This window comes from Pseudorca crassidens, chromosome 21, assembly GCF_039906515.1.
Source record: "Pseudorca crassidens isolate mPseCra1 chromosome 21, mPseCra1.hap1, whole genome shotgun sequence".
Classification (NCBI taxonomy): domain Eukaryota; kingdom Metazoa; phylum Chordata; class Mammalia; order Artiodactyla; family Delphinidae; genus Pseudorca; species Pseudorca crassidens.
Window position 1 is genome coordinate 17,244,966 of NC_090316.1, and position 25,275 is coordinate 17,270,240.

A 25,275-nucleotide genomic window follows, 5' to 3' on the forward strand; every position below is an offset into this window, starting at 1 on the left:
GACGTTTCTCCAAAGAAGGTAATGGCAACAAGTACATGAAAAGAAGCTCCAGGTCACCAGCCATCAGGGAGAAGTAAATCAAAACCACAATAAGATACCACTTCACACCCACTAGGACAGCTATAATTTAAGAAATGGAAAATAACAAATGTCAGTGCGAATGTAGAGAAACTGGAACCCTCATACATTGCTGGTGGATGTAAAATGGTTCATCCTCTGAAAAATAGTTTGGCAGTTCCTTAAAAAGTTCAAAATAAATAACTATATAACCCAGCAATTCTACTAGGTATAGATACAAAAGAATTGGAAATTGGTGTTCAAACAGCAACTTGTATAAGAATGTCCACAACAGGGGGACTTCCCCGGGGGTGCAGTGGATAAGATTCTGCGCTCCCAATGCAGGGGGCCAGGGTTCGATCCTGGTCAGGGAACTAGATCCCATATGCATGCCGCAACTAAGAGTCCGCATGCCACAAGTAAGGATCCTGCCTGCCACAACTAAGACCCAGCACAACCAAATAAATAAATAAATATATTAAAAAAAAAAAAAAAAAAGAATGTTCACAACAGCTGAACGATAGCTAGTTAAATATTGGCTTGGCCAAGAAGTTCGTTTGGGGTTTTCCATAAGATGTTATGGAAAATTTCACAAAAAATATATTTTCACAATAGTTAAAAAGTGTAAACAATCCAAATGTCCACCACTGTATGGACAGATAAATAAAATGCAGTATAATCATACAATGGAATACTATTCAGCCATAAAAGGAATGAAATACTGGTACATGCTGCAACATGGATGAAAATTTAAATATTATGCTAAGTGAAAGAAGCCAGACACCGAAGGTCACATATTGTACAATTGCAGTTACATGAGATATGCAGAATAGGCAAATAGAGAAAGCAGATTAGTGGTTTCTAGGTGTCGGGAGCAATGAAAATGGACAGTGACTGCTTACTGCGTTTGGGGGTTTCCTTTTGGGGTGATTAAAATGTTTTGGAACTATATAATGTGATGGTGCATAGCACTGTGAATACACTAAATACTCCTGAATTGTACATTTTTAAATGGTTAAAATGGTGAATTTTGTGTATTCTGCCACAATAAACAAAATTGAATGATAATGGTTCGGCGGCAGGGGTGTCAGTAAGGACATTTTTGAACAAGGTAGGTTTCTGAGCACAGAGGAGATGTAAAGTTTGAATTTTCAGCAAAGAAAGATAAGGGTGACGCAGATAAAGGTGGAGGCCTGGGTAGAATGGCCGGTAGGACACGTGGGGTTCGTGTAGAAATGCTAAGGAAAGTCCCTTTATATTCTACAATTTTGATCCAAGCAAGAATTGCTTCAAAACACAAAGTGTATATTAATCAGATACTAAATGCTCCCACACTGTTAAATACAACCATCAATAAGTGAACACATAAAATAGGATGTTATATTCTTTGGATTTTGTAATCAGATATTGTCTTATTACCCTTAAGAAAAGGAGCAAATACCCTCAGGATCACTCACAGTTCATCAATTTTTATAACATTTGTTTTATAAACACTGTGCTCCTGTGAAGGAGAGAGGTGTGGACACACATAGCATATTTATTTTTTCTACATCAGAGTGGATCCATACATCACTGCTTTGGGAACTAAATACAGTCTTTGATTTACTGTTGCATTAAAGTGCCCCCTGAAATATACAGTTTAAATAGGGACTGTTAACTGTTCATGTGGAGATCAATAGCCTCGGGAGGCGTGACTGTGTCCTGTAGGTGAAGCTCGGTGACAGCCACACAGTCACAGCCCAGGATGTCGGCAAGAAGGGCTGTGGGCTGAGTGAGGAAAGGCAGCCCCACATAAGCAGGTGTTAGGTGATTGCATTTTAAACCTAATGGCGTAGACTTGGGCCAAGGGGGTACTGGAGGTGACTCCCGTGCACAAGGAGGTGAAGGGACTAGCTTTCAAGTCTTCAATTCTTAGCCACTTTAAACTCATTGGGTTTTCTCAGCCCTGAACTAAGGTCATCACCTTTCATGAGTTTTCCCTACAAACTAAACAAACGCTGTTGTGTCGCCACCGCTTTCTCTCCATGGGAGATGTTAGACACCACTGACCCCGATGATTGCTGCTGGCAGCACACCCAAATAGAGACATCTAGATTGGAAAGAGACCTCAAAAACTGGCTGGCAACCAGAATCCTTACTCAGGGACCCATTCCGCACAATGGGAAAAATTGCTTCCAAAGGCTTCCATTTCTTAACGCCAAGGAAAGCATTGCCAAGTACAAGTTAGGCTTAGTTCTTCTTTTAAGAGACAACAAAGAAGATTGAAATTCTGATGTCTAAGAAGGCCTTTTTATTTTATTTTTAAATTTTATTTTAATTAAAAAATTTTTTTGATGTGGACAATTTTTCAAGTCTTTACTGAATTTGTTACAATATTGCCTCTGTTTTATGTTTTGGCTTTTTGGCTGCGAGGCATGTGGGATCTGAGCTCTCCGACCAGGGATCGAACCCCGCACCCCCTGCATTGGTAGGCGAAGTCTTAACCACTGGACCATCAGGGAAGTCCCAAGAGGGGCTTTTTATTATTTTCATCAATTAATATTTATTTGGTAACCTTTGGCATTCACGGTACTGTGTGGCAGAAGATATCACGGACATATTACATGAGGAAATTTAGGACCACCCTCAAAAACATATATTTTTATTAGATCACTTAATCACCCACCCTTGCTATTGTAAATAAGAGGGGGGTAGAGGAAGCACCATATCTTCAAACCCTTCAGATTATGGTAAGAAAATTAAACCAAAAAAGGTAGGTAGTATAGATTATCCTATGTTGGATTTTGAGCCATTGTGCTAAAAGTGTTTTGAGAGAGGAAATTTACATTCCACATCAGTATTTTGTTGAGTATACTGATAATGTTTTATGTAGGTTAGATACATCTTTTAAAAAGGCAAGTTAAGATATTAATTTTAAAAATTTTCCCCTAAGACCTTGCCATCCGATTGCTCCTTCATCAGAAGCTCCCAAAATATACTTGCTAAAACTTCAAAAGTATTTCTAAAATCCAAAGACCACGTGGTGATTCCAGAACTCTTTGCTTCCTACCATAGCTTCCCTCCTGCTTCTGCCGCTTGTTTTTCTGTGATACTGTCCTTCCACATGATTCTGCTGTCTAGGAACTGCATCTTCTGTCTCCGTTATAATGAGAGGAGCTTAGGATTTGGAATCAAACAAACCTGGTTGAAATCCTAGTTCTATCAGTTACTAGTTGTGTGACCTTCTTCAATCTTCCTAAATATTTGTGCCTTAACGCCTTCATTTGCAGAATGGGGAGACTGGGGAGAGTAACACTATAGGTTTGTTAAAAGATAGTGTGAAAGACTATATTTAAATCACTTAGTACAGAGTACTGCACACAGTAGGAACTCAATAAAAATCATTCCCCTGGCCCATCAGACAAGAACTATACCTCCCCCCCCAGGCCCCGCCCCACAAGCCTCTCAGTTGGTGCTTAATATCTTGTGTGGTATCTCTGCACATAAGGCAGTTGTGCTTTTTTGAAAGAACAATAAATGTTCATTTAAACTAACATTGTAATCTGTTTATGTCTGTGAAGCTTATTTTTTGTGTTATGTCTATTTTTCATCATTCCCTTGCTACTTTTCTGCAATGCCACAAGGATTAAAAAGTCTAGAAGAAGAAACTGACCACCAAGGATATTCATTAAACATGGTAAAAAGAGAATACATAAAACTAACTTTAGTTTAACTTAATGTTCCAAACCAAACTATCAACATTAATTGGTATAGAAACATTTCTTTGTACACATTTTTGAGCAGGAAACTTTAAAAAAGAATTACTTGGTTGGTTAACACCATTGGAATGTCAATTTCCATTAACCAACAAGCACTCCATTTTATTGGTCTGCTAGGAATACATATATATATGAAAGTAGAGCATTATAATTTTTTTTTTTTTTTTTTTTTTTTTTTTGCTATACGCGGGCCTCTCACTGTTGTGGCCTCTCCCGCTGCGGAGCACAGGCTCCGGACGCGCAGGCTCAGCGGCCATGGCTCACGGGCCCAGCCGCTCTGCGGCATGTGGGATCTTCCTGGACTGGGGCACGAACCCGTGTCCCCTGCATCGGCAGGCGGACTCTCAACCACTGCGCCACCAGGGAAGCCCGAGCATTATAATTTGAAAAATTTATTTTAGCCTTAAAGTCTTTAAAACTGGCTTCAACTGTTCCTACTTTTATATTGCTTTTAATTTTTCAGTAGTTAATACATTTCAGTAAAAGGTGGAGGGTTTTAGATTACACAGTAAAACAGAAACAAATCAACAGATTTCCTAAAAATGTGAAGAATGTCTGAAACCAACTCAAATAAAAAGGAAAATGTACAGAGTATGTTTAAGAAGCTCTTTCTTCCTGCATTTATTTTACCCTGAATTGCCATGACCAGATTATTTAGTTTTTGGAATAACTATAGGCTCTGAGGGCATATAAAATACCTGACAACAAAACTTTTTCTTTTTGATTAAAAATATTTGGGATCTTTTGATTATAAGAAGTTACTTAGTAACTTCTGTTACTAAGTAACAGAACACTGTTACAGTGTTAGTAACACTGTTTCTGTTTAATATCTGATGATGTTAGAGTGTGGTGGTCATTAGGGATGCCCATCAGAACTTCAGTTCTCCTTTTACTGGGCGTATGTCAGGTTTGTCTTTCACTACCTCCTTGAAGACAAATGTGTCCACGTGGCTTGCCTTGGCTAACAGAACATTTCTAAGTCGAAGTCTTTAAGAGCTAGTGGGCAATTCACCCATTCCTTGGCTCTACCACTGTGGAAAAATTGCAGGAAAAAATGATGCCTGCTCATCATATATGTTTATGCCAGGGTGAAGGAATGCAGAGTATAAGAAATGAGAGGAAACCTGGAGAAGCAGTGGTCAAGGTTATGGAGACATTCAGGGCCAAGTAAAGTGTTTGAACTCTATTTCAAAAGCAATGGAGGAACTTCTGAAGGTGTGTGAGCTGGGGAATGAAGTGACCAGAGCTGGGCTACAGTAGAAGCTGGAAAAGTTTTCAGGTACACGCTAGAAAAAGCCTAAGCAAAAAGGCCACTGTCACAAATGGACTGTTCAGGCCAATTCTGATGAGAGCTCGGAAAGAAAAGAGAAGTGAGCTCACAGAAGAGACTGAATCTGCCGGCACTTTGATCTTGGACTTCCTGGGCTTCAGAATAAAATAAATTAAATATGTTTGCTCCCAAAGCAACCATAAAGCTTTTATGAAAATAGTGAATCTTCTGTAAAAACAACGACTATCTACTAGTTTTCTGAGACGTGTACACTAAACCAGAGCTTATTTTCTAGAGGATCTCATTGCCTATGAGCAGATGGCAGTCCTGCTGGCCAGAAGAGCTTATTCATGAACTAAGGGGTCACTAAATCTCATTAATGTTTTTTGCTTCTTGGCTGTTATTGGAGGAATGTAAAATTCTCTGCAGAGTGTGAACAAATGGTGTAGACTCATCTATTTATTAAGGACTTGAGAGCCTAAGTAGTATCTGAGAGCTACAAATGCCAGTGAAGTTGATTTTAGAACATTTGTGATTGTTTATGGGCAGGGCAGGCTTGGACAGGTTTTGACATGTGTATCCCTGTCCAACAGGACTCGGATACGGCTTGGGGAGTTTTAAGTGGTGGTCAAAGGTGAATTCTATTCTGGGAAGGCTCTGATTTGTTTTTCCTGCACTGCCCACTTCCTTCCTTAAGGAGTTACTTCTTCCTAAACAACATTTCCTTGATGCAAATTAGCACAGGGCAGTGTGTACACTAAGGGTGAGATATGGCAGTATCCACAGGGGTGTGTACTTACAGATTATCTCTCTTCCTACTATGTCTACTGTAGCTGCTCCTCCAGGGCCAAAGGTCAAGTTACTCATCGCACAAATAGTATAATGCATGAAGTAAGTTAACCACCAAAGACAAAACCAAAAAATGGAAGCTTCTTTAGGAATTTTCTAGGTAATTTCAGAACATGGGCTCTTGGATTAGGGACTCAGCCATTCATTTCTTTGCTAGGTTTTCAATGAGTTTTCCTATCTATATCAGGAAATGAAAGGCCAATCTGAAGAATTCTTGGAGAGCTCAGCCACTTAATCTCAACTAATTCAAGTCTGTTGCATAGGCAGCAATGTCTGTCTCTTCAACACTTCTGTGCGATTTTAAATAGAAAGCTGATATTCTTTTGTAAAGGTGGGGGTTCTGCCGGGAAGAAAACCATACTTCTTTGTCAAAGTGGCTCTTGACTGAGAGCATGTTTCCCCTGGACTGTTGAAATAGTCCCAGGATGCTTTCAAAGGCTTCATTCTCCAGGCACTCCAATCAATGTAATCATCACATCTACATCTGAAGATTTCCCAAATAGGGTTAAGTCAAGAGACTGGTCCAACAGAGTTCAGGAAGGAATGTGAACAGCCTGGCTGGCATCTACAACTAGAGAGGGCAGATAGCTCATTCACTCCCTTGCCCCTGCACAGGTATTTCTGAACTCACCACTGGTTAGAAGGGAGCTAAGGACTCTAAACGGCATGTACAGCACATAGAAGGGGAGGTGCCCATGTCCAAGAGTCCACTTTGGGGGGAAAAAAATAGAGATTGCCTTTTTTCCTGCAGTTGGAGAATTACTTTTTTCCAAAAATTGATTACTTGATTTGAATGTAACACTCTTGGTTAATATTATTTCTGACTTACATTTTGAGTTTTTTCTAGGGAATTAGAGGTACTTTCACATATGCTTTCATATTTTGGTAGAGATATAGAGAAATCAGTGCTGTTTACATGATAGTGAATAGCACATTTACACTACACTTTATGAGATATATATCCTATATATCATTCTATACATTATAGAGATCTGCCCCATTGTTTCATTTAATATTAATAAATGCTGATAGATGGATTCAAATAGACTTAGAAGTTACCCTTTTCCACAGTTGACAACATGGTTAGCCTGTATGGTCAAGTCTCAGAACTTAAATTCTGGGAGTGTGGACTTCTCTTTCCTGGCTCCAAGTCTGTCCTTTGGGGGACATGCCAATGGCAGGCTCAAGAACATGGCAATCATAGGTCCTAGATTTTCCAGGGTGGTCTGTATATACAGTACTCTCTATTGTAAGACTATGTGAACTATTTTGTTTCAGAAAATATTTTTCTTTATATCAGGATAGAAGCTACTCGGATTTTCTGTCACGAATTTGAGTCTCCCTGACTCTTCATAGCTTTGGGAAATGCTTGGACTTTGGTCTGAGGGAAGATTCTAGTGCACTTTAGTAGATTGTCCTGGGTATAGACTTGATTCTTTCTGAGCTTTCCTCAAGTGGTTCAAATCAAAGTCTTGAGTACAAACCAGATTGGAACCCCAAGGACTAATACTATGAGGTAGTAACTGCCACTATCAACCATGGCAAATAATAGGGCACAAGTGAGAAACAGTTCATTAGTCTTCTGTGTAGACTACGGGGAACGGGGACAGGACTGATTACTGAGCTTAATCTGAATTTTCTGCTTGCTTCAGTGAAAATATTAACACACACAACTCATCCTAGTTCTACATGTAGTCTCACATGCTGCTTAGTCAACAAGACCTGTATCACCATATCATTACTGCTACTTCTCTCCTATGCAGCTACCAGGAGGCCACGTCTTCTCTTATGCTCCTTCCCCTTTTATTTAAGCCCTAATCCACATCATTTCAGAGCTCACGGGGCAGAAACCCAGAGGCCTGAGGGTCTAGGGACAGGAATCTCAGTGGATTTCCTAGATGATGAATTTGAGGCTGGGAGAAGTTTGTGGTTTGCCCAGTTTCACACAGTAAGTTAATGGCAGAGTAGAGTGTGTGCACTATTTTCTCAAGTCCATGCATTACTATTAGATACAAACTCAAGATACAGCCTCCATGGTCATGTTGAGTCCCTTAACAGCAATCAATGCACACTCTCAGGGGGATAGACCTATGTGTTGCAAGACATGATAAAAGATAAATTAAGTTTTTTGGATATTCAATATCTGTAGTTATACCATGGCTAATTTATTGTGACACTGGCTACTGTTTTAAGACTCATCTCACATTTAGGCATCACATACAAAGAGATAAATTATTTAAAAAATCATCTTACACAACTAGTTTGATGGCTTTTGTATTTCATTGAATGGACTTTGGCCTGTATATTCTGGCATTTACGTAGCGGGTGTTTAGGTTGGACTTAGTCTTAGGCGTGAGAAGGTACTTTACTGAATGTCTCTACCCCGTTCCCTTCCCTTCGTTTTTTTCATTAGTAAATGGGATAATTGTAATATTTCAGAGAGCTGTTAGGAAGCCTACAACAGAGTATGTATATCAGGGTACTTTGTAAACTCTAAATCTATAAACAGACATGAATAACTCTTGTTGCAACAAAACTGAAGGGGCTATGGTAACGACTTACTAATTTCTTGTTCTAATATTATTATTAGAGATTTCTTCTCTTTGAATCTGTATATTTGGCAAAAGGGTGCTCTGAAACATGTTTTATTTCCTCTATTGTGACTCATGGTTCCTTTTTAAGGAGTTTCCTGTTCATATTAACAGGAAACACACAATTACCATAGAACATGTAAACAAAATTAAAAAGAGAAAAAATTTGCAAATTATGTATTCGAGGATTCATATCTAGAATACATGGAGCACTCATAACTCAATAATAAAAAGACAACCCCGTTAAAAATTAGGCAAAGGGGCTCCCCTGGTGGCGCAGTGGTTGAGAGTCCGCCTGCCGGTGCAGGGGACATGGATTCGTGCCCCGGTCCGGGGGGATCCCACGTGCCGCGGAGCGGCTGGGCCCGTGAGCCATGGCCGCTGAGCCTGCGCGTCCGGAGCCTGTGCTCCGCGACGGGAGAGGCCACAGCAGTGAGAGGCCCGCATACCGCAAAAAAAAAAAAAAAAAAAAAAAAAAAAAAAAATTAGGCAAAGGATCTGGATGGACATTTCTTCAGGGAAGGCATACAAATGGCCAATACGCATAAAAAGATGATCAGCAGTATTAGCCATGAATACAGAATGGGAAATGTAAATCAAAACCACAAGAAGATACCATGTCACACCTGCTAGGATGGCTATAATCAAAAAGACAGACAGTAACATTTGTTGGTGAGGATGTGGATGACTTGGAATTCTCATATGCTGCTGATGAGAATGTAAAATGCTGCTGCTGCTTTGGAAAATAGCCTGGTAGATCCTCACAAGGTTAAACACAGAGTTATCATATGATAGAGCAATTTCACTCTTAGGTATATACCCAAGAGAAATGAAAATATAGGTACACACAACAACTTGTATAAGAATGTTCATAGTAGTATTACTTATAATAGCCCAAAGCAGAAACAACCCAAATGTCTATCTACTGATAGATGGATAAATAAAATGTATATACATATAATGGAATATTTGGTAGTAAAAAGAAATAAAGTACTGACACATGCTACATATTATGAACCTTGAAAACTTTAAGTGAAAGAAGCCAGTCGTAAAGAACCATATTTTGCATAATTCTATTTATATGAAATATTCAGCACAGGCAAATCCATAGAAACCAAAAGTAGATGAGTAGTTGTCTAGGATGAGGGGGCAGGGAGAGGTTTGGGGGAAGAAAGGAGAGTGACTGCTAATAGGCACAGGGTTTCTTTCCTTTCATTTATTCCCTCTATCTTTGTTTCCCAACTTTATTTAGATAAAATTGATTTATAACGTTGTATAAATTTAAGGTATACAACGTGTTGGTTTGATCTAGGGTTTCTTTATGAGGTGACGAAATGCTCTAAAATTGCACAACTCTGTGAATATACTAAAAACTATTTGGATTATACACTTTAAAAAGGTGAATTGTATAGTATGTGAATTATATCTCAATAAAGCTTTTGAGAGATGGTGGGGAGGGGAAATACCCTTCTTTTTCCTGGATTCTAAATTGCATTTTTCCTTAGGAATAATGGATGACTTCACAAGATGCAGGAACCAAGAAGCTCTCTACCTCCAGACTGATGAAGAGAACCCGGGCCCTAGAAACTAATGATAAATTCGGGAAGTGTTCATTTCCTTCAAATTGGTGACTTGCAGTTATCGGGAACATTTCTATCTTAGACCAGATGGATTAGTAAAATGAATTTGGTGCCATGCTGACCAAAGAAACTAATGGTCAAAAGCTTTGATGCTGTCAAACAACTAAGCAAATAACACGTTAGATGAAAAGAAAACAGACGCACAGACACCACCAAGGGAGGCTTTGATCTCCTCTGCGGTGACTGCAAGCTCCTAAAGGACACTGAAGGCTGTTGCTTTTCCTAATGAGCCTCCCCTGCCTTATTAGGGTCACTGACTTCATGCGCACCAAACAGGCGGGAAACTGCACGGCCTTCTAAGAGGGGACTTTGAAGTTTTACTGATACTAACCAATAAACCATTTCTTGCACTGTCAGCCAGTAAATAGTGATTATAGGATATCTTCAGAAATACTATATTTAGCCTCTGCTGGTGTTGCAGCCAAAAGTCAAGAACACCTCGGAAGTCCTAATCAGACTCATGCAACAGTTTGCTTTTTCTAGTTTATTGCCCTTTTTTTTTTTTTTTTAAAGCTTAAAAGTCATTGTTTGTCTCATGATCCTGGTAATTTCAACAGTAAATCGTAAAGCAAGGTTAGGTTGTGATGCATCTAGGAGAGCACACGTCACTCCTCTTTTAGGTTTTGACACTTGGGGAGTTGAGGGGAGACAGGCTGCTTACGTGGAGTGTATGGAGTATGTATAGAGGTGGCTTTGATCCAGATAGACAGCGTTTTCAGGATTACATCACAAAGAAACACCACACCAGAGGGTTGTAAGTTTGCCACTTTGTGGTTGAAGAAGGGGCTGGTGGGTCACTGTGTCACATGCACATGTGACTAACAGGGGAGATACACTGGGGCCAGGATACCCAGCACAGGAGAAAGCGGGGCTCGCCTATCACAGGACTTGTGTACTACACCAATAAGTGCCTGACCTTCAAGTTCTTTAAATTCCTGGTTTTACTGCTAAGTGTCGATGTCTTTTAAATCCTGACAGGAAGACAAAAAAAAAAAAAAATCAGGAGAGGGTTTTTATTTTTGTTAACTGTTGGAGATGATTGCCATTTTCTGTCTAATGTATCACCAAAGAGCAACAGCCTTGGGGTCAAATGAATTTGGTCAGAATCCTAGATTCACCATCGACTACTGTATATACATTTGGGCAAATTACTTAACCTTCTTACTCTTCCATAACCTCATTTATTAAATGAGATGGTCTCTAGTGCTTCTATTCTTCTAAATATTTTAAATTAAAATAGATACAGATAAGTTATTAATTCCTAATTTACAAAAGGAATATGTGTTCTTCGCAGAAAATTTAGAAAGCACAGAGAATCAAAGAGTTGGAAATTTCTTTCCCTTTTCTCGGTCACTGAGTCTTTATAATCTTGTACGCTTCAAGTCAAAGATTATTAGAGCAGGGAGGTACGGCAGCAGTTATCTTGTCCAACCATCTCACTTAGCAGATGAGGAGACTGAGATATGACTTCTCCAAGGTCGCACAGCATACTTGATTGAGCACATCACTGTGCTCAAATTAGTTTAAAATGTCTTGTTCCCTAATTGTGTGCAAATGGCATTTTTTGATATTCCCCTTGAATGTTCTCTACAAAAGTGGGAAATTTGAACCATCATTTCTTCTATATAGGTATGCTTGGTTGCATTTTCTTCACAAAGGGAATCTTTGTAGCTTTAAAAAAAACTATATATCTGTGTCCAGCTGCTGGCATCTCCAGAAAACACAAATAACCCAAGAATCCCTGCATATCTGGCATATCCGATTTAGCCCACTGTGTGTACGTTGGTTCACTCTAAGTCTGTCACAGTGGCCCTTCTTCTTGAGTTCTTATTTCTTTAATCAGTGTGGTGGCAGCTGTTCTCCTAAATAGAGAGGTGACCCTATCTCACTTGGCCACTGGTGTCTGCAGCAGACACAGTATGGGGTCAGGGGTAAAGCAATATCAGGAGAGGAAAGAGCCAAGCTTACAGGATGGGGGATAATGACAGTTCTGGAGCAATGAATGTTGGAGCTGGGCTGGGGGATGATGTGTGGGGACAGATTAAGATTCTCATTCTCTGCAGTCAGCCACACACACTATGTACCCAGTGTTGTTTTTTTTGGGGGGGCTGTGCTGTGCAGCATGTGGAATCTTAGTTCCCAGACCAGGGATCGAACCCATGCCCTCTGCAGTGGAAGTGTGGAATCTTAACCACTGGACCACCAGGGAAGCTCCTGTGTAGCCATTCTTACTTATTGATTTCCCATTCTTAACCTGACGATTCAATTAAAGTCACAGGGTGTAAAGACAGCCATGGCTGAAAGGCCACCCGCCCATTACCCACCTTCATTTCAAGTGACATAAAGGTTGCCTTGGCGATTGTAAAAGACTCGTTTGCCTCATCGTTTTCTGGAATTTTAAAGTCAAGTACAAGTAAGCTGTACATTCATAAAATACCACATTGTATTAGGGTTCTTAAAAATAGCTATTTATTTCATTTTATTGTCTTCTTCTGTAATAGGTGAAAATTCTTTTTAACATGAAAGAAATAAAGCTCTTCCATTATTGGTTCTGTTTGTTTGTTTTCTCTGAAGGAGCAATAATACTTTGGGAGAAATAATGGAATATTTAGCAAAATAAAGTATTAAAAGTACAGTATTTATTCACATTTTTGACTACTGCTAAATAGGTATTTTACAACTCTGGTTTATATTTGTTTACAGCCCTTGGCCATTGTTATCCCCACTTCAGACAGATACTCCTATTTTCAACTGAGAGAAATTTCAATACATTTTTAGTATGTTATCTTTCTTCCTAACAGTTAACAATTTTTTCTCAAAAAATAAGGTATTTTAAAGACTATTATTTTTAATATTTTATTCAGATCATGGAGTATATTCCATAGAAGGAAATTTGCATAGGATAAGAATGTATTCGGTAGGAATTTCAAATAAACGTCCTATAATCCCACTATCAATATGTACCTCATCTTCTATCACAGTGCTTCAGTTTCAATAAAATATTTAAACACATTAATGAAAGTGTAATAATTTGTCCTGTCATCTGGATATTTCATCAATGCAATGTTTTGATACTTCGATATGCCTGAATTGTTCATTTTCATGAAGCTGTTTGATATTAAATAAACATGATCTTCATATGCCATAAATACTTAGAGCAAGGGAGTCTGGGATTGGGGATCTGGTTGCAGGGAGATGAATTCTATTGGTTTACTGTCTCTCTCTGAGGCTAACATCATAACACTGAATGCCACAAAGTCTCAACCACTCACAAGCTATAACAATTTAATGTTTTCTTTGTCTTTTTTTTCTTTCTTATTATTGAAATAATGGGGTATATTCAAGGCATGTAAAACCTTGAATCACACTGTAGTTATTTTTCACACAACTTATTTGTGTGTATTCAAAAAAACTGATAACAGCATGCAATTCACTCTAAGCTAGATACTGGTCCCTCATCCATTAGTTGAAGAGAAACGCAGGTTTCAATAAAACATTTAGTAAGCAGCTGGGTAATTCAGGACAGGTCTATTTCAAGCCTATTTCCTGTTTACATAGGTATCCTAGTCTAATTTTAATTAGCATCCTGAGATCAGCCTTAATTAGTACTTATATTTTGGCTATGTAGTTGTTAATTTAAGATGACACAGACTATGAAGAAAAGATCTGTATATATGGAGATCTGAAGACAATATTACAAATGAAGAAAACTGTTTCTAAGCACTACGATCTCAGAGCAAAGGAGGCTATCCAGGAGAACATCTGTTAAGTGGTAGAAATACCTTTGCTTGGTTCCTTTTTTTAAACATCTATCTTAGGTTGAACTTAAAACAATGGTGCATGTACATTGCATTTGTCAAATGAACATTGGAGAGTTGCATGGATTAAATTTTGAAGCCACACTCAACCAGAAAAGGCACACAAATGCTGAAAAGTTGAATTTTCTGGGGTCGGTTTGCCATGGGATCCTGGCAAAGAAAAGAGTTATGTATTAAGAAAAAAGAAGTCCAAATTACTGACTTATAAATAATGTTGTTTTAAAAGAAGAGAAACCAAGGGCTTCCCTGGTGGCACAGTGGTTGAGAGTCTGCCTGCCAATGCAGGGGACACGGGTTTGAGCCCTGGTCTGGGAAGATCCCACATGCCACGGAGCAACTGGGCCCGTGAATCACAATTACTGAGTCTGCGCGTCTGGAGCCTGTGCTCCACAACAAGAGAGGCCGTGATAGTGAGAGGCCCGCACACCGCAATGAAGAGTGGCCCCCGCTTGCCACAACTAGAGAAAGCCCTCGCACAGAAATGAAGACCCAACACAGCCATAAATAAATAAATAAAGCAAACTGTCAACTAGTAAAAATAAATAAACACTATAAAAAAAGAAGGAGACAAACCAGAAATTATTTTGAGACCTTTAGTTAAAAGTATGGATGGTCAAGACTGAATTCTGGGGCCTGTAGTCTTGACCAGCCTTATCTGTTAAGTGCTGCTCTTATTCTGCTTCTTTCAGGAAAGGAAAGAGAAGGAAAACCTCACCTCCCAAGTGTTGGCTGTGTTCCAGACACTACAGTCAGAGGATGACCTGAGGAGTTGTCTCATTTAAACACTATCACCATTCTATAAATTAGACATTATTGTGCCTATTTTTGAGGTGAATCACAAAACTAAGATTCAGAAAAGTTAAGTATCTTGCCCAGGCCATTCAGCTATTAAACTACTGAGACAAAATTTGAACCTAACTCTTATTTATTCCAAAGCCCATGTTCTTTGCTGCTTACACATTTGGCAGCCTCTAAAAGTTGGTCTGAATTGATAAGGCAGAGGCTGAATTCTGAGTGGAGTCAGGAGCCCATGAGACAATGAGGCCAGGCTACCTGGGACGGGCCTTGCTGTGGGGACAGAGAAGTGGGTGGGAAGTGGTGCTCCTCTGCATCCCTGTGGTGGAGAAGACGTCACACTCCTGCTGCTGACCTGTGAGCACTCTGTGTTATCTACAGGAGTCACCTGTACTATGCAGGTAGGACAATCTTCATTACTGTGCATGTCACACTCAAAGCACCAATTACCATGGTATGTTAATATTAAAAGGTAAGGTAGGAGATTGGTTCAAGATGGTGGAGTAGAAGGACGTGCTCTCACTCCCTCTTGTGAGAGCACTGGGATCACAACTAGCTGAACAATCATCAACAGGAAGACACTGGAACTCACCAAACAAGGTACCCCACATGCAAAGACAAAGGAGAAGCCACAGTGAGATGGTAGGAGGGGCACAATCACAATAAAATCAAATCCCATAACTGCTAGGTGGGTGACTCACAAACTGGAGAACACTTATACCACAGAAGTCCACCCACTGGAGTGAAGGTTCTGAGCCCCACATCAGGCTTCCCAACCTGTGGGTCCGGCAACAGGAGGAGGAATTCCTAGGGAATCAGACTTTGAAGGCTAGTGGGATTTGACTGCAAGACTTCGACAGGCCTGGGGGAAACAGAGACTCCACTCTTGGAGGGCACACACAAAGTAGTGTGCACATCGGGACACAGGGGAAGGAGCAGTGACCCCATAGGAGACTGAACCAGACCTACCTGCCAGTGTTTGAGGGTCTCCAGCAGAGGCAGGGGGTGGCTGTGTCTCACTGTGAGGACAAGGACACTGGCAGCAGAAGTTCTGGTAAGTACTCCTTGGCGTGAACCCTCCCAGAGTCTGTCATTAGCCCCACCAAAGAGCCCGGGTAGGCTCCAGTGTTGGGTCGCCTCAGGCCAAACAACCAACAAGGAGGGAACCCAGCCCCACCTATGAGCAGACAAGCGGATTAAAGTTTTACTGAGCTCTGCCCAGCAGAGCAACAGCCAGCTCTACCCATCACTACCCACCATTACTGAGCTCTACCCACCAGTTTCCCTCCCATCTGGAGACTTGCACAAGCCTCTTACGTAGCCTCATCCACCAGAGGGCAGACAGCAGAAGCAAGAAGAACTACAATTCTGCAGCCTGTGGAACAGAAACCATATTCACAGAAAGACAGACAACATGAAAAGGCAGAGGGGTACGTACCAGATGAAGGAACAAGATAAAACCCCAGAAAAACAACTAAATGAAGTGGAGATAGGTAACCTTCCAGAAAAAGAATTCAGAATAATGACAGTGAAGATGATCCAGGACCTCGGAAAAAGAATGGAGACAAAGATTGAGAAGATGCAAGAAATGTTTAACAAACACCTAGAAGAATTAAAGAACAAACAAACAGAGATGAACAATACAATAACTGAAATGAAAAATACAATAGAAGGAATCAATAGCAGAATAACTGAGGCAGAAGAACGGATAAGTGACCTGGAAGACAGAATGGCGGAATTCACTTATGTGGAAGAGAATAAAGAAAAAAGAATGAAAAGAAATGAAGACAGCCTAAGAGACCCCTGGGACAACATTAAACACAACAACATCTGCATTATAGGAGTCACAAAAGAGAAAAGAGAGAGAAAGAACCTGAGAAAATATTTGAAGAGATTATAGTCAAAACTTCCCTAACATGGGAAAGGAAATAGCCACCCAAGTCCAGGAAGTGCAGAGAGTCCCAGGCAGGATAAACCCAAGGAGAAACATGCCGAGACACATAGTAATCAAATTGGCAAAAATTAAAGACAAAGAAAAATTATTGAAAGCAACAAAAGAAAAACGACAAATAACATACAAGAGAACTCCCATAAGGTTAACAGCTGATTTCTCAGCAGAAACTCTACAATCCAGAAGGGAGTGGCATAACATATTTAAAGTGATGAAAGGGAAGAACCTACAACCAAGATTATTCTAACAGGCAAGGATCTCATTCAGATCCGACGGAAAAATTAAAATCTTTACAGACGAGCAAAAGCTAAGAGAATTCAGCACCACCAAACCAGCTCTACAACAAATGCTGAAGGAACTTCTCTAAGTGGGAAACACGAGAGAAGAAAAGGACCTATAAAAACAAATCCATAACAATTAAGAAAATGGTAATAGGAACATACATATCGATAATTACCTTAAACGTGAATGGATTAAATGCTTCAATCAAAAGGCACAGGCTTACTGAATGGATAGAAAAAAAGACCCATATATATGCTGTCTACAAGAGACCCACTTCAGACCTAGGGACACATACAGACTGAAAGTGAGGGGATGGAAAAAGATATTCCATGAAAATGGAAATCAAAAGAAAGCTGGAGTAGCAATACTCATATCAGATAAAATAGACTTTAAAATAAAGATTGTTACAAGAGACAAGGAAGGATGCTACATAATGATCAAGGGATTAATCCAAGAGGAAGATATAACAATTACAAATATATATGTACCCAATAGGAGCACCTCAAAACATAAGGCAACTGCAAAACACCTATAAAAGAGGAAATCGACAGTAACACAATAATAGTGGGGGACTTTAACACCTCACTTACACCAATGGACAGATCATCCAACAGAAAATTAATAAAGAGAAGCTTTAAATGACACAATAGACCAGATAGATATAATTGATGTTTATAGGACATTCCATCCAAAAAAAGCAGATTACACTTTATTCTCAAGTGTGCATGGAACATTCTCCAGGAGAGATCACATCTTGGGTCACAAATCAAGCCTTGGTAAATTTAAGAAAACTGAAATTATATCAAGCATCTTTTCTGACCACAACGCTATGTGATTAGAAATCAATTACAGGTAAAAAAACGTAAAAACCACAAACACATGGAGGCTAAACAACACATTACTAAATAACCAAGAGATCACTGATGAAATCAAAGAGGAAGTCAAAAAATACCTAGAGACAAATGACAACGAAAACACGGTGATCCAAAACCTATGGGATGCAGCAAAAGCAGTTCTAAGAGGGAAGTTTACAGCAATACAAGCCTACCTCAAGAAACAAGAAAAATCTCAAATAAACAATCTAACCTTACACCTACAGGAACTAGAGAAAGAAGAACAAACAAAATCCAGTTAGTAAAGGAAAGAAATCATGAAGATCAGAGAAGAAATAAATGAAATAGAAACAAAGAAAACAATAGCAAAGATCAATAAAACTAAAAGCTGCGTTCTTCGAGAAGATAAACAAAATTGATAAACCATTAGCCAGACTTATCAAGAAAAAGAGGGAAAGGACTCAAATCAATAAAATTAGAAATGAAAAAGGAGAAGTTACAACAGACACCACAGAAATACAAAGCACCCTAAGAGGCTACTACAAGCAACTCTATTGCAATGAAATGGACAACCTGGAAGAAATGGACAAATTCTTAGAAAGGTATAACCTTCCAAGACTGAACCAGGAAGAAATAGAAAATATGAACAGACCAATTACAAGTAATGAAATTGAAACTGTGATTAAAAATCTTCCAACAAACAAAAGTCCAGGACCAGATGGCTTCACAGGTGAATTCTATCCAACATTTAGAGACGAGCTAACACCCATCCTTCTCAAACTCTTCCAAAAAATTGCAGAGGAAGGAACACTCCCAAACTCATTCTATGAGGCCACCATCACCCATTCAACACCCATTTTTTGATACCAAAACTGGACCAAGATGCTACAAAAAAAGAAAATTAGAGACCAATATCACTGATGAATATAGATGCAAAAATCCTCAACAAAATACTAGCAAACAGAATCCAACGACACATTAAAAGGATCACAGACCATGATCAAGTGGGATTTATCCCAGGGATTCAAGAATTCTTCAATATATGCAAATCAACCAATGTGATACACCATATTAACAAATTGAAGAATGAAATCCATACGATCATCTCAATAGACGTAGAAAAAGCTTTTGACAAAATTCAACACCGATTTATGATAAAAACTCTCCAGAAAGTGGACATAGAGGGAACCTATGTTAACATAATAAAGGCCATATATGACAAACCCACAGCAAACAACATTCTCAATGATGAAAAACTGAAAGCATTGCCTCTAAGATCAGGAACAAGACAAGGATGTTCACTCTCACCACTATTATTCAACATAGTTTTGGAAGTCCTAGCCACAGCAATCAGAGAAGAAAAAGAAATAAAAGGAATACAAATTGGAAAAGGAGAGCTAAAGCTGTCACTGTTTGCATATGATATGATACTATACATAGAGAATCCTAAAGATGCTACCAGAAAACTATTAGAGCTAGTCAATGAATCTGGTGAAGTAGCAGAATACAAAATTAATGCACAGAAATCTCTTGCATTCCTATACACTAATGATGAAAAGTCTGAAAGAGAAATTAAGGAAAAATTCCCATTTACCACTGCAACAAAAAGAATAAAATACCTAGGGATAAACCCACTGAGGGAGACAAAAGACATTTATGTAGAAAACTGTAAGACACTGATGAAAGAAATTAAAGATGATACAAACAGATGGAGAGATATACCATATTCTTGGATTGGAAGACTCAATATTGTGAAAATGGAAAGGACCCAAAGGAATCTACAGATTCAATGCAATCTCTATCAAATTACCAATGGCATTTTTTACAGAACTAGAATAAAAAATCTTAAAATTTGTATGGAGACACAAAAGACCCCGAATAGCCACAGCAGTCTTGAGGGAAAAAACCAGAACTGGAGGAATCAGACTCCCTGTCTTCAGACTATACTACAAAGCTACAGTAATCAAGACAATATGGTACTGGCACAAACACAGAAATATACATCAATGGCACAGGATAGAAAGCCCAGAGATAAACCCACACACCTATGGTCAACTAATTTATGACAAAGGAGGCAAGGATATACAATGGAGAAAAGTCAGTCTCTTCAATAAGTGGTGCTGGGAAAACTGGACAGCTACATGTAAAAGAATGAAATTAGAACACTCCCTAACACCATAAACAAAAAGAAACTCAAATTGGCTTAGAGAACTAAACATAAGACTGGACACTATAAAACTCTTAGAGGAAAACATAGGAAGAACACTCTTTGACATAAATCACAGCAAGATCTTTTTTGATCCACCTCCCAGAGTAATGGAAATAAAAACAAAAATAAACAAATGGAACCTGATGAAACTTCAAAGCTTTTGCACAGCAAAGGAAACCATAAATAAGAGAAAAAGACAACCCTCAGAACGGGAGAAAATATTTGCAAACGAATCAACGGACAAAGGATTAATCTCCAAAATATATAAATAGCTCATGCAGCTCAATATTAAAAAAACAAACAATCTAATCCAAAAATGGGCAGAAGACCTAAATAGACATTTCTCCAAAGAAGACATACAGATGGCCAAGAAGCACATGAAAAGCTGCTCAACATCACTAATTATTAAAGAAATGCAAATCAAAACTACAATGAGGTATCACCTCACACCAGTTAGAATGGGCATCATCAGAAAATCTACAAACAACAAATGCTGGAGAGGGGGTGGAGAAAAGGGAACCCTCTTGCACTGTTGGTGGGAATGTAAATTGATACAGCCACTCTGGAGAACAGTATGGAGGTTCTTAAAAAACTAAAAATAGAATTACCATATGACCTAGCAATCCCACCACTGGGCATATACCCAGAGAAAACCATAATTCAAAAAGACACATTCACACCAATGCAGCATTATTTACAGCTGCATTGCAGCTGTATTGCAGCACTATTTACAATAGCCAGGTCATGGAAGTAACCTAAATGCCCATCGACAGACAAATGGATAAAGAAGATGTGGTACATATATACAATGGAATATTACTCAGCCATAAAAAGGAACGAAATTGGGTCATTTGTAGAGACGTGGATGGATCTAGAGACTGTCATACAGAGTAAAGTAAGTCAGAAAGAGAAAAACAAATATCGTATATTAACGCATATATGTGGAACCTGGAAAAATGGTACAGATGAGCCAGTTTGCAGGGCAGAAATTCAGACACAGATGTAGAGAACAAAGGTATGGACACCAAGGGGTGATAGCAGTGGTGGGTGGGCGTGGTGGTGTGATGAACTGAGAGATTGGTATAGACATGTATACACTAATACATATAAAATGGATAACTAATAAGAACCTGCTGTATAAAATAATCAGTAAAATAAAATTCAAAAATTCAAAAAATAAGTTGCTATTATGTATTACTGATTCACTTTGCTGTACACCTGAAATTAATACAACATTGTAAACAGCTATATCCCAATAAAAATTTTTAAAAAGAAAGAAAAAAAAAGGTAAGGTAAAGTTTAGCAGATTTAAAGCAATAAAAAATGGTTTAATTTGTGTACTTTTAACATTTGCTGCATTATATCAGCCATAGTTTTCCCCAAAGGAAAGTCAAGGTGTTTCGAGCATATAAATAAGCTGTACAGGGGTATATAACACATTTGATTAACAGGAAATTTACTCATGATAGCTGATATCTTCTGGTCATTTTTATTGTGATAGGTTGTATACAGCATTTAATAAAAGCATGTTTGAGGTTGCTTGCATTTTTATAAGCATATCCATTTAGTAATGAAAAGCTTGGAGTGAGGCAATAAAAGGAACAGGTATAGTTTATCTTTTACTCTAATTTTACAGATGAAGATGCAGTATCTAATGTCTCTTTGACTATGGAGTGACATTCAATGGGCCAAAGACAATGGTGGCCTTATTTACATTTATAAAATGAGGTAATAACAGCTAAATGCTGGTCTAAAGCTGGTACCTCTTTTCTCTGGGAGCTATAAGGAAAATGTGGGGAGAATGTATTGCATTTCCCTCAAAGCTTAAGGCCAAAAGGAAATTTGTATGTTCAACTAACTTATCATTTCCATCTTTGCAGAATGATAAATTTCTTCAATGAGTGATATTCTGAGACTGTGTATAAAAATATCAATCTGGGGCTAATTTGTGTTAATTTTCTTGTGCAGTAGAAATAGATGAGATGTTGAAGGACAGATCCTCCTAAACAGAAATTTAACAATAATTAATCCATAGGTTTAACCCAGAGGATAACTAGAGTCTTTTTTTAGCTGAAAGATAATTAAACCTTCTCCCAGCAATCACTCTCTTGGAGGATATTTCCTAAGAAATGGAGCCAGATGGCTCATCATTACCCACCAGGCCACAGTAATAAGTCAATTTGGACAAATTGCCATGTACACATTCAGCCATGGCGGCCTTTAATTTCTAACAGGTTTAAAAGCATCCATTAAAGCAAAAGAGAGGAGAAAGGACTATAAATAGCTGACAGTTTTTAGAAGGACTGTTTGAAGACTAGAATCTTGAATACTTATTATACAAAACGCTAATAGTAGGAAGCAGGAAGAAGCAGTAAAAGGTAAAGTGAACTTTAAAAGCCTACAAGTAAGGTAGTACCCATTTTCTGATGTTAAAATGGAACCCATTTTTGAAATTTTGAATAATTTATTTATAGTAAATCTAAAATATATTCTGCTAACACAAAACATTTTAAACCATGTAAAATAGAAGAAATCATTCATTTACTTAAAGATTAAAAGAATGCAGAAGGCAGGCTCTACTGTGCTGTTCCAGCAGTGGAAAATACTGCAAAATCAAGGTGTGTAAGTCTTTCTTTGGATATAATCTCTTCAAGTCTCATTCACTTTTCTAAAATTGTTGCAGATTCTTGGTTTTCTGTAAACTTCAAGGATTATATTACTTCAGTTCTTTGTAACAACCTTAGTTCCAGTCGATTGCCATCAGTGAACGACATTATTATACCTTAACTAATGAGAAATGTGATTATAAGATTCTGTCTGCTCCTCTTTGTAAATTGATGTTAAAAACAGAATTAAAACTTAAAATCCCCAACCCCCTAATTAGGCTGTCAACCTTGTCATAGAGTTGCTTTGCCCACATCCATAGGAAATTACCTATATAATGTCCCCAGTGGAAAAAAAAAACAGTAATTCATTTGAGTGTATTAAACCACAGATTCTTGGATTCTTTTTAAAAATTTATTAATCTCTGACAATATTCCTTTTACCACTCTGAGCCAGGTAAGTCTTATTGTATGTGTTTTGGAGATGGATTCAAAAGAATAAATTAGAGATATTTAGGATAAATTTTGTGCAGGGCAATGATTATTACTTTTTATTATGAGTTTATCGAAATAAATACAACCTGAGGTTGATATTACAATCTCATCTCTCTCTAAAAGAATTTACTACTTGCCCAGGTGAACTGTTAGGTTCTGGAAAAACAAAGCTATAGCTAGATGTTCCTGGTTTCTAGGAGTCAGGGGGATAAAGGAGACGTGGTTGGCTCTGAAAATAATTTGACCTTTCTAAAATAAGAAATAAAATACAAAGCATTGAGCCTTTTCAGATATCAAGTTTTTTCTCTGTGAAATGAAGAGACTGATGGCTTAGACGGCTTCAAGGTCCCTTCCAACCCTAATCTTCCGTGATTATATACCAATTATCCTCATACGGAAACCCTTACATCCTTTCAGGTGTTTTGATTGTTCAAAGAACCTGCAGTACAGTGGACAGAACCAGGCACAATGATCCAGGGGTGGAGGCACTCACATTGTACAAGGGGAGGACAAAGCTTTCTATTGCTCAGATTTCTCAAATTTTCTTGGAGTTTCTGACCACACAGGAGAAATATTTATAGTATTTCTAGAGTAGAGCAGTCAGAGTCACACATCTCTTCCTGGGTTATGACTGATCAATTTTAAACAGTATGCACCTAATACATATGCTGGAAGAATGAATGAATGAATAAACAGGTAAAAGTATCATTCTTTTTTTTTTTTTTGCGGTATGTGGGCCTCTCACTGTTGTGGCCTCTCCCGCTGCAGAGCACAGGCTCCAGACGCGCAGGCCCAGCGGCCATGGCTCACGGGCCTTAGCCGCTCCGCGGCATGTGGGATCTTCCCGGACCGGAGCACGAACCCGTGTCCCCTGCATCAGCAGGCGGACCCTCAACCACTGCGCCACCAGGGAAGCCCTAAAAGTATCATTCTGACATCCTCTGGAATAAGTTAATAAATATTGGGTAGCTCTATGCTCTTAAACATTCAGGTTTGCATGTATTTTCATTTTTACCCCAAATCAAGTTCTTCTTGTGTGTGTGTGTGTGTGTGTGTGTATGTATAAATATGCATATGTTAACACATGTATTTATATTGGTATACAGAAGCAATTTATGTTTTTTTATTATTTATTTATTTTTTGGGCTGCGTTGGGTCTTTGTTGCTGTGTGTGGGCTTTCTCTAGTTGGCCGTGAGCGGGGGCTACTCTTTGTTGCGGTGCACGGGCTTCTCATTGTGGTGGCTTCTCTTGTTGAGGAGCACAGGCTCTAGGTGTGCAGGCTTCAGTAGTTGTGGCATGCGGGCTCTAGAGCTCAGGCTCAGCAGTTGTGGTGCACAGGCTTAGTTGCTCTGCGGCATGTGGGATCTTCCCGGACCAGGGCTCAAACCCGTGTCCCCTGCATTGGCAGGCAGATTCTTAACCACTGCACCACCAGGGAAGACCGCAATTTATGTTTTTAAAGGAAATCTAAAAAAAAAAAAAAATCTATATATACTCTGTGATAATATAAAACTAAAACCTATCAGCTCACTAAACTAATTGTGATCATCTTTCCTCCTCCTATGTTAGACTTGAACCTCTGCTAACCCACACAAAACCATCGAGGAAATTAGAAAATGTGCCCTCTCAGGAGCCACTGCCCCATAAGTATGTGGCTTAGTGAGGTATTAGTACCTTTTAACAAACTAGAAAAAAGCTTCCCTTCCTCTGGTGGAGCTGCTCCCCTCCAAGGCTTGGAGATCTGAGGACAGGCTGGACTTCAGCTCCCAAGGGTCCTCTTGGCTGGGAGCCCTTGAGCAGGGCCACTGCTGCCCCACCGTGGCCCTGGGTTATAGAGTTAGCAACTGGAGTCAGCCGAATTTCCTGGAAGCTCATAAAAACTGTTCCTCTCCGGAACCCTCAGAAGCTGAGCAGGCATTTGCTGAGCCTACTGTGTGCCTTGCACTCTGCTGGGAGGTATGGGACTGTATAAGTGAAGGGAAGACAGGTCCCTGCCTTCAGAGCACAGTCTGGCTGGAAAGTCAAAACAAAACTAGGCAACGTGGTGTGATTGGAAGTCGGGTTCTGAATACACAACCACTCGGTTTTTCTCTTTCTTCTTTATATAAAAAGGAGATTGGGCA

General features: G+C 39.0%; 1 protein-coding gene across 6 annotated transcripts in view; it reads right to left on the bottom strand.

Moving 5' to 3' along the window:
* The window catches only part of DLC1 (DLC1 Rho GTPase activating protein), a 401,992-nt gene that overhangs the window by 114,927 nt on the left and 261,790 nt on the right, over nt 1–25,275 (bottom strand). The window contains exon 6 of one of the 6 annotated variants that reach the window (XM_067721882.1): nt 12,272–24,619. The exons of the other annotated variants lie outside the window; for them this stretch is intronic. Within the exon in view, the coding sequence (XP_067577983.1) occupies nt 24,609–24,619 (11 nt within the window). The 3' untranslated portion in view covers nt 12,272–24,608. Of the gene's footprint in view, nt 1–12,271; nt 24,620–25,275 lie in introns of those variants that run through there. 6 annotated transcript variants of the gene reach the window in all.